Source organism: Vombatus ursinus, unplaced genomic scaffold (genome assembly GCF_900497805.2).
Source record: "Vombatus ursinus unplaced genomic scaffold, bare-nosed wombat genome assembly UNPS02011114.1, whole genome shotgun sequence".
Classification (NCBI taxonomy): Eukaryota; Metazoa; Chordata; class Mammalia; order Diprotodontia; family Vombatidae; genus Vombatus; species Vombatus ursinus.
The window spans coordinates 1-13268 of NW_020950892.1; the positions used below are offsets into that span (position 1 = coordinate 1).

A 13268-nucleotide genomic window follows, 5' to 3' on the forward strand; every position below is an offset into this window, starting at 1 on the left:
CACCTTGGAGAAGGGTTTTTGTTTTTTGTTTTTTGGTTTTTTTTTTTTGAGGCAGTTGGGGTTAAGTGACTTGCCCAGAGTCACGCAGTTAAGTGAGTGTTATGTGTTTGAGGCTGGATTTGAACTCAGGTCTTCCTGACTTCAGGGCCAGTGTTCTATCCACTGTGCCACCTAGCTGCCTCCCAAGAAAGGTATTTTCAAAATCACCTGTTATGGTTTACAACCTGGGAGAGAGAGTGTCTCTACTAAAAGAAAAGGTGTTCATTGTTGCAGAGTATGCATATTATTTGCCTGCATTATAACTTTACATTCCTGGGTCTTAACTAAGCTTCTCATTCCTTGTCGATGTATTGGTTTAGGTTGCTGATTACATCCCTCAACTGGCCAAGTTCAGTCCAGATTTGTGGGGAGTGTCAGTGTGTACAGTGGATGGACAGAGGTGAGTTCATTTTTAAATAAATCATTTCTTTGTAAATGTCTAAAAATATTTTGAAAGTTTATAATTTTTTGCAATATTTGTTATTTGGATGGTGAAATGATGGCTTCTGAAAATCTTACTTCAGCATAGCTTTTGATATAGGATACCTTAAAAGTATGTGGGTGTTCAATTGCAAAAAAGGAAAAGTGCTTTCTGACTGAATTTCTCAAAAGTGTGGTTACCAGTATATGTGCATTTGGACACTGAAAATGAAATCTTTAATCCTGATAATTTTGTTACAAGTAACTTTTCCTTCTGATTCAGAAGCAAAAAAGTAGTCCTGTTTCTTTACAAGATATTTGCATAAATATAGCTTGGGGCTGGCTATATGTTTTAATTTGTTGTTAGAAAGTAAATCTTATATGTTTGAATACATGTGTGTATATATATGCATTCTGATCATTCTAATTTTATGTTTGTATTTGTGGAGTAAAACCAATATTTTATGTAGTCATTATTTTTATACATGTAAAAAATTGTTCCTTGAACAATTGAAATGTTTTCATTTTCTCTGAAAGCTTCTTAAAAAAACTAATTACATAGGTTATTAAATTAGAAGTATTCTTTCTATCATTGGCTGTTGAGAAAACATGAAAGTAATCTCAGTGATATGTAGTTCATTTTTTAAAAACTAAGTTTTCAAAACTAAATTTTGTGTGACTTAATGGCATAATATGTAGATAAAAAAACCTTTTAAATGCTAGAATAATGAACTAGGTTTCTGCTTCATGAAAAGTAAAATCTTTTGGATATCTCAAATTTCTTTAGTAAAAAACTTAATCTCAAACAGTAAACATACCTTATGTTGGCTTGTATGTATCTTTTTTTTTTTTTAAACCACATATTTTAGAACACCCACCTACACATACATATGTATATATACTCAGACTTTGTTGAGGGTGTCTGATAGAATTTGATGAATCCCTATTCATACTATAAATCATAATATTGGAGAAACTAATGCTTTCATTGGGTATATGTAATGAAAGATTTATTCACTACCAGCCAAACTGAGGATTTCATACATTTTGAGGAAACTTCCTCTGGGAATTCAGGTAATTAAAATCAAGGTCTTGGTATCTGGAGGTTCCTTGTATTCAACTTCGGTGTGAACCTAACAAAATAGGATTTTATTTTAAAAATATGACACCATTGCTTTCATGGAAAAAAAGTACCATTTTTCTAATAGTTCATTCATTGACTAGCAGTCATTTTTTAGTCTCCTAGTTGGTCTTCTTGGATACTGAGCTTAACAGTATTATGTATCTGAATAAGCTTTAGTGAATCAGGGAACACACAGAGAGAATTGTGTTTTCTGCATTGATTTTCTTATTTCAGTAGTTTAGAGCCAAATGTCAGTATAACATTCTACTTACAAATCAATTTCTAGTATTAACCATTGACCTGTACCTTTTTTTTTTCTTTTGCGGGAAGTTTTTTTTTTTTTTTTTTGTGATGTAGAACTTAGAGGACTTTTTAAAAGTTTAGGAGTGGATCTAATAAAATATATAGTGATTTAAAATTCACACAGCAAATCTTGGATAATTTTCCCTCTTGGTGACTGCTTCTCTAGGGATACTTCCAGGAAATCCTCAACCATGCTTCACTTAACCTTCTCTTCTATGATTTCCTGCTTTCTGAACTCATTGCTGAAGTGTTCAACATGCGCTCCTCTCTGCCCTCATCGAGCACCCTTCCCCCCCCCCAATTTCTAGAACCATGAACCCTATGTTGTAACAATTCTATCATTGTTCCTAAATGGAGTATGTCAGTCTACTCTTTCTCCTGGGGCCTCACTCACCATCCCCATAATCTAACAGTCCAGGCCCTTCCCTGGACACAACTTCCTATTGTGTGTTTGTGTTGTTTCTTCCATTAGAAAGTAAGCTCCTTGAGGTCAGTACCTCAAATACACACACACACACACACACACACACACACATACACACATATATATATGTATGTATGTATGTGTGTTCTCTCCCCTAATAGAAGACAAACTTCTTTAGGGTAAGGACTATTTCATTTTTGTCTTTGTATCACTAACGTGGAGTATGGGACCTGTTACATAGATGTTTCATAAATGCTTATTGAGTGAGATTGAAGCAAGAAGCTTCTGAATAGGTTACAAGTCTTTGCTCTCTTTCATTTTTCAATCATGAGCCCTATTCTCCAACAGTTTTTTTTATCATCCTCTCCTGTACCCACCTTCGTATTGAAAGTCTCTATGATATGTTTAGACTTGGTTTGTATGATCTTGTTGAGTTCTTTCTAGGACTTCACTTCTCTTCATTCCCTACAACAGAAGTTGGCACAGAAGTCACAATTATCTACATGGTGGTCTTTTTGTTTATAACATTTGAACACTGCAAATATCTCTTGAAATTATGTTTCTTTGTTGGCTTTGTGCATAGAATGAAATCTACTCTGCCTAGACATGAATTGGCATAGCCATTGTGGAATGCAATTTTAAATCAGTGTAAATTAAATGGCTAAAATGTCCAGACCCTTTGATCCCAAGATTCTGCTGCTAAGCATATACTAAAAGGAGGTCATTGATAAAGATTCCCCATATACACCAGAATATTTATAGCAGCACTTTTTGTGATAACGAAGAACTGGAAACAAAATATATGTACACAGTTATAGAATGGATAAACAAATTGTGGTACATTCATGAGATCTAATATTAATGTGCTTGAAGATATAGCAGATATGATAAATACAGAGAAGTAATGAACTATTGGCATGAGCTGATGAAAAGTGAAGTAAACAGAGTCAAGAAAACAATATACACACTTGACAACAACAACGTAAATATAAAGACAAACCACCGCAAAACAATTGAAAATGAATATTGCAAAGCTGCAAAGAGCAAATATGAGGGGGCAGCTAGGTGGCACAGTGGATAGAGCACCGGCCCTGAAGTCAGGAAGACCCGGGTTCAAATCCGGCCCCAGACCAAATACTTGACACTTACAAGCTGTGTGACCCTGGGCAAGTCACTTAACTCCAATTGCCTAAAAATTAAAAAAAAAAAAAGAATAATTATGAGAAGATTCTTCTCTCCTTCCCCCCTCTCCACCCCACCTTTTCAGAGATGGTACATCCGTGCATATGAAGCATTGGTTATGTTATCAGAATTTTTGAGATATTTATCATTTTTTCTTGATTTTTTTCCCCTCATTTTCAAAAAAGAAAATTGTCATGGAATGATTTTCAGGGAAACGAGTAGGGGAAAAGATACATGGGAAAATTTAGATTGTGTAAAAACAAAACAATAATTATTTGTTTTTTAAAACTGTGAGGTACTATGCAAATGCCTGTTCTTTTTATTTCATATTTTTGGGACTTTGTGTTTATTATTTTTTTCAAAATTAATAATTGAACTTTGGAACAAAATTAAACACTCATAGTATACTTTTTTGTCATAGTTAAAAACTGCTCTTGGTAAAATGACCAGAATTTTTTTACTCTGGGAACTCTTCTCCATTTCATATACCTTCTAGTTTCACAGCATAAACCCCACTCCTACTATTTCCCATGTAAAATGCATGAAGGTAGGTATAGCCAGTCTTGTGTCCTTAATGCAAACTCTAAAGTCATCTGATACTATTTCCTTTCATTGAGTTGGAAAAGGAATAGGTAGATAAAGTTGGAAGTTGTAGTTAAGGAGATAGTTGCTCTTAAGAAAGATTTCTCAGGGGCAGTTAGGTGGCGCAGTGGATAGAGTACCGACCCTGAAGTCAGGAGGACCAGAGTTCAAATCCAGCATCAGACCAAACATGACTTATTAGCTGTGTGACCCTGGCCAAGTCACTTAAGCCCAATTGCCTAAAAAAAATAATAATAATAAGTAAATAAAAATAACAAATAAAAAAAAAGACTTCTCAGAGCTTTATAATTCTTGAGCAGTTGTTTAGTCTTTGCTTCTTTATTCCTCTTCACCTAGGTCATGGTAGTTGATCTAGTTAAGTACTTAAAAAAAAAAGTCTGCCCAAAGGCAAAGTTATTGACTCTTGCTCTATTATATATGATCCAGTTGTGAATCATGGTTCCCTTTCTTGAGTAAATAAGATTTTGCCTATATGGATTGCTTCTGAAAATGAACTTGTTTTTTATAGTTATTCTTTGAGATTCATAATTGTTATAAAAGGAAAATGTGATCTTTTAAATCAAGATTAATATATAAAAATGTAGCAGTTACGCTATTGCATCTTTATTGGTTGCTATTAATTACTTTTTTTATCTGCTTTAACAAAAGGCATTCTATTGGAGATACCAAAGTTCCCTTTTGTCTTCAGTCCTGTGTAAAGCCCTTGAAATATGCCATTGCTGTAAATGACCTTGGAACAGAATACGTGCATCGATATGTTGGAAAAGAGCCTAGTGGATTAAGATTCAATAAACTTTTCCTGAATGAAGACGGTAAGAATCAGAAAACAAAAGATGAGAAATTTCATTTTCCTGCATAATTCCAAATAGTTATTACCTGTCTTTTTAAGGAAGAGTTCAAAGCTATTACACCTTAAAGACATTTGAAGTAATGAGGATAGATTGAAACATTGACTCTTTAAAATAGTAAAAAATGAGCTTTTCTTCATATTGAGTTTGTAAACCATGAAAACCTCCCATTTTTAGTCAGATGTTTTGCTGTCCAGCCATACCTTCCCTAGCTTATACTTGCTCTTACACTTAAAATATCAAACTTCACATGTACAAAGTGAGAGGGGGTTATGAGATACCAGTTCATCTGGGAAATACCTGTTTTTTTGTTGGTCAGCTGTAAGTTGACTATAACTCAACAGCGTATTTAGGGCAATCAAGAAAGCTTTTGCAATCCTAGGTTGCATTAGGAGACATAAAGTATTCAGGCTAGAGGAATAACTGTTCTCACTGTGTTCTGCCCTGTCAGATTTTGTGATTTTTGTGTTTAGTTCTAGATACCACAATGTAGGAATGACATTGATAAACTGAGGAGTGTTTAGTGGAGGGCAACATGGATGGCACAAGGCCTTGAGATCATGCCATAGGAGGATTTGTTGAAAGAAAGGGACTTTTGATAGCCTGGAGGACAAGTTTAATGCAAAAATAATAATTGTTTTGAGTGTTTATTTGAAGGGCTATTACATGAAAAATTTAATAGTCTTCTTGTACTTCTTGGTTTCACAAAGCATAACTAGAAGAAATGCGTAGAAATTCCCTGAGTGGTTAATTTAGACTTTATAGGAAAACCTTTGTAACAGTTAGAGCTATCCCAAAGTGAGAGGAACAATTTCTAGAGAACTTCAAGTAAAGCCTAGATGACTTTGTCTGGTAGAATATAGAGGGTACCAATTGGATGTCTTCTGAGGTTTCTTCCAGTTCTGAAATTTGAGAATTTATACCCAGTGTATTTGTTAAGAGTACTTAAAAGTGTCTGCCAAATTTCTTTTCTAAATTGAAACAAAAACAGCCTAAGTGAACACAATATTTAGGGAGGTTTGAGGATAAAAAATTAGCATTTTCATATTTATTTTTAAAATATCACCTTGCATTTTTCTCTTCTGTAGCATTTAATTTTTGAAAATTTTTGATGCATTTAGTTCACAGAATTTAGCTTACTTTGCTGACTTCCAAAAGAAAAAGATCAGGAGAGATGGATTTCTATAATGTATTGAATGTAAAAAAGACCCTTAAAAAGTACAGAGATTGCTTACTGTCCATCCATTTTATAGAGTCTTTTGTGATTGCAATTTTTGTTGAGATGAGTGATATAATAATAATTTATTAACTTAAGCGGCTTAAATTTCATGTAGAAATCAGTGTTTGTATTAATGGAGTATTATGAAACAAATTAGGAATGAAAATTATTTTTCTACAATGCCAGAGTAGAATGATTTTCACTGTATAGGGCAGCTAGTGGTGTAGTGATTATTGATGGTTTTATCTGGAGTCAGGAGGATCTGAGTTTGAATATTCTACTTTTATGACTGGGCAAATCAGCTAACATCAATCTCTTAGTCTGTTTCCTTATTTGTAAAATGAGGGAAATAGTAGCACCTATCTCATAGAATTGTTATGAGAATAAAATAAGAAGTTTTTAAAGTGCTTTGCAAACCTTAAACCTGAAAGCACTATATAAATGCTAGGTATTATCATTATCACTACGGTGCTAGGGAATACATTGTCTTTTATTTCTGAATTACATAAGTATTTTCATGCCTTTGACTCAGAACTTTTTTTTCTGCAGTGCTGCTCAATATTTGAATAATAGGAAATAGCAATACTTTGAAGGTCATCTCATCCTTAAAATGAGGAATTAATGTAATAATTATTGTAGTTGATATTAATATAGTGCATTATGGCTTGCAAACATCTTTGTGAACCTCATTTTATTTCATTAATACAACCCCATGAGGAAAGTATCTCACCTTTTTATGTTTATTTTATAAATGAGGCCCAAGGGAGCATATGGCTTACCCAGGGATTAGAATTAATAAATCTTATAGATGATATTTGAACCTAGAAATTCTTGTGAGTTGCCTCTCAATGGAGAAGACACTGAATTACCGGGGGTGGGGTGAGGAATGTAATATTGTAGGACATTAATGATAATCTCTAGAAGAGATGAATCCATTATTGAGAGGTAATGCAGTTCTATAGAAAACATGCTGAATTTGGACTCAGAGAACTTGGGTTTGAATCCTGCCTCAGTGTGACTTTGGGCAAATCACTCTCTCAGCCTCAGTTTCCTTACTGTAAGATGAAGAGGTTGGACTAGTTGTCCCTCAACTTTAAAATGGGGATAATTAAACACTTACTTTCCAGAAATGTTGTGAGTATTAAATGCGATAATATTTACAAAGCACTCAGAACAGTACCTGGCACATAGTAAGTAGGTGCTTAATAAATACTTGTTCCTTACCCCTTTCACCTTCCCTCTAAGGTCCATTCCAATTCTAAATCTATGATTCTTTGAACAGTGTTAATCTCATGGGAGGCGTATGATTTTAGAAATTAAGTTTTTATCAGGTAAAATACTTCATATTTTATCAGCTATCATCCCTACCTGTAAAAAGAACTTTTTGCTAATCACAATTATGACAGTAGCTTTTAAAAATTCTCAGTCAATATTGATATACCAGAACTAATTGTTAAGCCAAAGTATCCAATAACAGAAATTTATTACACAATTTTAATGATTATTTGCTTTGCTTTGCGTACCTTGACTTCCTTTAATTATCCATTTGAACTGTTCTAGTCCTGGGATTTTGAGGGTAGTAGTTCAAGGATTCTTGGAGATGTTCTGAGGGCAAGTCTAGAGTCACCCCACCCCCTTGTGTCCATATACTGATTCTACAGTTTTCTTTATATACTCAGAAGTTTGTGTAGAATTGTAATAATTGCAATATTTTGCATAAATATTGAGGAGAGAAGAAGAGAGAAGTTTAGTGACTTGCACAGAGTCACAGCTGATATGCGCTAGAAGTAGGACCTAAAGCAAAGGCTTCTGACTCCAAAGCCGGCTCTACTACACCGGGCTGATGCTACGTATGATAGTACATGTAAATGACATCTTTCATTAAGAATTAGTACTAAGTATAAATAGATGTTTAAAAAGATATTATAGTACATCATAGCATTTTGACAAATTTGTAAGTAATTGAAAACCTACTTTGTTTTGTTAACATTGTATAAGGAATGGTAGGATTTATTTGGGAAGGAAAAAACAATCTTTATTAATGAGTTCACAGAACTGCCAACACAACATACTGGCATCTGTGTCTAGACTTGTGTTTTTTTTTGCAGGCTGGCAGCTCCCCTGTAACTTTTTTATTTTAAAGAGTTGCCTCAAGGCTCTTGAGGCCTGGTAGACAGCCTCCTGAAATGTCAGTCCAGACACATTTTGCCTCGTTTGTTGGCCAGCTGCACAATGGAGATGAGATTATTTCCCCCTGAAGTGGGATTAGGAATATTCTTGAGAAACACCAAGCCCGTTAGTGAGTGGGGAAAAACTGATATTTCAGACCTAATTAGGAGCCCAGGGGTGCTTCCACTTGAGATTTTAAAGCCTGTGGTATTGATTTTGTTTTCACTGTAGTAAACTATCTGGAGGAGTTGAAATTTCAATGAAATAATGCGCTACTTCATAGGGAAAAAAATGAAAAGTTGCCTCGGTTGACAAGTGAATTGCCCCATGGTTGCACATTTGGTATGTGTCAAGACAGGACTCAAACCTGAATCTTTCTGACCCAAAGCTAGTCTTTTATCTATTGTCATGCCAGTTGACCATCAGGGGAGTTTTATTTCTGGGTCTCACATACCAGTTTGGGTCCATGCGTACTCTGTTTGTGTCTCAAGCAATTGGTCAGTTGATATTACAATGGAATTTGGAGGGGTTGAGATGTATCATGGTAATACTCCAAAGAGTACTGATATTGGAGGCGGAAGATTTCGGTTTGAATACCACACTTCCAAACCTTAACAGTTATGTGACACCCTAGGTAAGTCAGGTAAGCTCCCTGAGCTTCAGGTTCCTTATTTATAAAATGGAGATCATAATATTCATGTTTCTTCAGCATGGCTGTTAACAAAGTACTTTGTAAACCTTAAAGTACAATATAAATGTGAGTTACTTTTCAAAGGAACAGAGTAGGTAACAGTGTCAAATGAGGACTAATAGAGTTTAAGGGAAATACTAATTGGTTATCTTTCCGTGAATATGTATATCTAGGAGCTAACATTGAAGGGGAAGTCATCCTGATTTGTCCCTGTTCAAAAGGTAAATGAGGAATCTTAGCAGTGTAGATATTGCTTGCGTTTAGATCAACCTGGCTGACTTTAGGCTAAGGTTTGAGTGCTTCATAGGATCATGTAATTGTCATCTCTTTCAAACCTTACATTTTTACAGATTGAGGAAACTGAGGTTCATAGAGATTAAATTACCCTGATAGTAAGTAGGAAATGGCAGAGCTGAGATTTCAACCAGATCCTCTGACTCCATATCCATATTTATATGATATTGTATTTGCAGTTCCCTGTTAATATTTTCCTTCCTGTGATTAGTGTTTTCATACTCAGACACTTACTAATTGTGTGACCCTGGGCAGGTCGCTTAACTCTATTTACTTCAGTTCCTCATCTGTAAAGTGAGCTGGAGAAGGAAATGGGAAACTACTCTAGTATCTTTGCCAAGAAAACCCCAAATGGGTCATGACTTGGACGTAACTGAACAACAACAACATTAAGTATCAGTGTGAGGTAGTAGAAGGACTACTAGACCTAAGTTTCTAATGTATAAAATGCAGGTGTCCTCAAAGAAGTTTGTCTGTTAGGTTGGAACTTCAGGTGACTGAGAGGGTCAAAAATCTTATATTCTAAGAATTTCTGAAATATCAACTTGATTTATTCAGATCTATGTACATTTAAAGAACACCAAAATATACTATCCTGGAAAGTATATGCATATATGCCTTAAAGATTTGTCCTTATGCTATTAGTCATTTTAGTTAATACTATTGTTTTTATAATTTCACAGATAAGCCTCATAATCCTATGGTGAATGCTGGAGCAATTGTTGTAACTTCGTTAATAAAGGTAAAATGTTGACGTTTCTTTTTCCTTCTTTATTTGTTCTCATTATTTTCAGTGATTATAGTTTATTAAAAAAGAATCCTTCATTGTTTACCATAGCTGTAAAATCAAATAGTCTGTAATTTTTGCTTTGACATTTAAAAAGTAAGTATTTAGGAGTGTTAGAGTTTTCTGTTAAAATATAAACAATACACAAATGTCAATAGGAAAATTTTTAAAGGAACCTTCTATAAAAACAGTAGTTTCCTCTTGGTTCCTTCAGAATATAATAGTAAGAGACCTAAGTTGAAATATTTTTTCCTTTAATGTTCTGACGTGTACTTTCTCTTCCATTTGGATTTTATATAGAAGGAGCAGCTTTGGATAGGGTTAAAGTTCTTTACTGTGATGTTTTGTCGTTAGTTTATATGTGACAAATAGTCTATCCGTTCCATTAATGCCAAAGTGCATCTATTTAGTAGGGTTCTCAATCTTCTCAGACTTGTAAGCTGAAATTAAAATTGTGATTGAATGTATTTCATTTGTTTCACTTTTCCATAGCTAATAGTAACAGTGCATATTCTAATTATGAACATATATTTTTTAAGCTTTAAATATAAAAAATTAAATTTTTTGAGGCATGATTTGTATAAGTACTTGTAAGCCACATCATTATTTTGGTAAAATTATTTAAAATTGATTTTCATTTATAATTGTGTATAAGTTGTTGTTTGAATTTCCATCTGTACCAAGCTACTGTCATTTAACTTTGGAACATTTTGGTCAGCACATCTGTTTGTACATCTGAAGTTAGAAATAAGTCATACCGCATTGCTATGAATGGGGTATAGAATCATTTTGCTTTGTTTACATGAAAAAATGTTTTAATATGAGTCATGCCCTACAACTTATAAAAAACCAGTTTAGTCATTTTTAGATTACCACTAGAATTATGCCCTGCTCTTCCATTTTTAATGGACTCTGCTCAGGAGGGAAAAGAACCTTTGTAAGAGATTTAGCTTTATCATACTATTCTTAATTATCATACTAAAAAAAAATGTTCATGTGACTACTCACAACTGTTAAATGATATTTTGTGTGACATAAAAATCACCTTCATGATAAAAGTCTTTAATATTTTAAATACCTGTCCAAAATGAGATTTGATCAAAAGTTGTACTAATGGTCTCTTAAAATGAGAACTATTAACCCAAGTTAGAGGTTAGAAAATTTATCATGCTAAATGATACCTTTAAGGCTTGATGACAGAACCATTAGAGACACTAACATAGTAACTTAGGGTAGAGTTTATGCATGTGATTGTTAAAAGACTTTAATTGCCAAATTACTTTTATTTAATGATTTTTGGGTTTTCTTTTACTGCTTCGAAGCCTTGCATGTAGAAATTGCATGTTTGATTATCATATTACACTATCATTTCATTACTTTTTTTTTTTAGCGACACTGGACTAAGTCTGGAATCAACTAAACTATTTTTAATATGAATACTTAAAACATAAAGTAGAAATAATTACAGTTTAAAGTCTTGTAGTATAAAAAAGCCTTAATTCTACAAAGAAATTTGCTTAGCAGTTTTAAGTAGAAAATGCACCTAAAAATAAGGATTTGGACTATGATTTTTATATTCAAAGCAACTTTCTATTATGTTTTACTTAATTAGAAGTATATTACAGCAGAATAGTTAATTTGGAGGGTTATTTTAGAGAAAAATTCTTAACCTTAAAATAACTTTTTATGTTAAAATTGTGACCTAAGAATTCAGTAATATTTTCATGGTGCCTGTTTGATGAAGAATTCAAAGCTTTTACAGAAAATCTTAGCATATTATACCTGTGGGATGATCTGTTGTATAATTTCAGACTCTGTTATTTTTAAGTTGAAGTCAGAGTCATAAAACTGGAAAAACTTTTGAGGTTTTCTAAGGTCTTTTCTAATATTAAAATCCTATAATTTTAGTTGGAATCTCTCAATGTATGAGGAAACCAACGCCATCCAAATTTAAGTGCATTTAAATAGGGACCTAGTTTCTTAGGGGACAGACCTGGGCCAAGGACTGGGTCTCCTATGTTCACATTTTGCTGCATAATTATGTTTATTTTTTCTTGAAGATGAACAGCTTTGACCTAACTACCTCAATTTATATGAATATAATTTATAAAGTCGTGAATGGTCAAGGGCACCATTTCAGTGGAATTAAAAAGTATGTGGACAAATTGCTTAGGGAATTGTAATTTATTCAAATATGATAATCAGGCCCATTAATCATGATAAATGTGCTTTTTAAGGTTAATTTTTCTATGTATATAGTTTATAAGAGAATCATTTTGACACAGAATGCTTCAGTATTTTGCTGTTAGCATGACTTATGAACTAGCTCATTTTTCCACTCTTTTAGATAATATATTAAAAGAAAAGTTAAAACCTTAATTTGTGATGTCTTCTTAATTTCAGAATTTCTTATAGTGCTCTTTGCTCCATATTCCCTTATGTTACTTCAAAAATTTAAAGGTGGAGTCTTACGTATGACTCTTTAGATTACACTTTTGTAGTATTGATATTTTTTCCTTGTAGGATTGGTGGTGATCTCAGGAAATGGGGGAAGAGGCAAAGGAATTGTTCAAAAGGATTAGCAGATTGTGGAAAGAGGAGAATTTGGACAGAAGGAACCTGTTGCATATATACTTAACTACTAAGCTTATAGGAAAACTCCAATTTTTAAAAATTTAAAACAAAGCTTACATAGGTAAATACCTTTTTAAAAACAAATGTAATCTTGCACTTAAAATTCACATCATTAAGTTTTTAAAGGTGTTACAATTACTTTTCTTTTCTTGGGGGGGGTAACCATTGGTCACTATGGGCATTATCACACTTGAATGCAATCTATTTCATTTGATCTCACATGTTTTTGCCTGGTTTTAAGTGATTTGGAAAAGCAAGAGAGTTTGAAAGAAGATACTCCCATATTTGTGACAAAATTAACATTTTAAAGATATACTCATTTCCTTTTCAGTAGTAGGAAATATTTATGTCCTAGTTTGAATTTACAAGTGTAACTGTAGAAATAACTTAGTGGGGAAAGGGGCAACGGTTATCAAAGAAATTTGGAACATAGTTGTCAACTTCTCCTGCTTTTCCTGTTAAAAGTTAAAAGGGAGTTACCTAGTCTTGTTATGTCACTTTCTACTCCAGTAGTCTCAAGATTTTATTTTTA

At 33.4% G+C, this 13268-nt stretch overlaps 1 protein-coding gene across 1 annotated transcript; it reads left to right on the top strand.

Moving 5' to 3' along the window:
- Positions 1-359: 359 nt before the first annotated feature.
- On the top strand, positions 360-12802 carry LOC114038463 (glutaminase kidney isoform, mitochondrial-like; the record flags this gene model as incomplete). The annotated part of the gene is made up of 4 exons (XM_027855721.1): positions 360-439; positions 4743-4906; positions 9999-10057; positions 12626-12802. Coding segments are annotated over 4 exons (315 nt in total), but the record flags the coding sequence as incomplete, so codon positions are not given.
- Between the last annotated feature and the right edge of the window lie 466 nt (positions 12803-13268).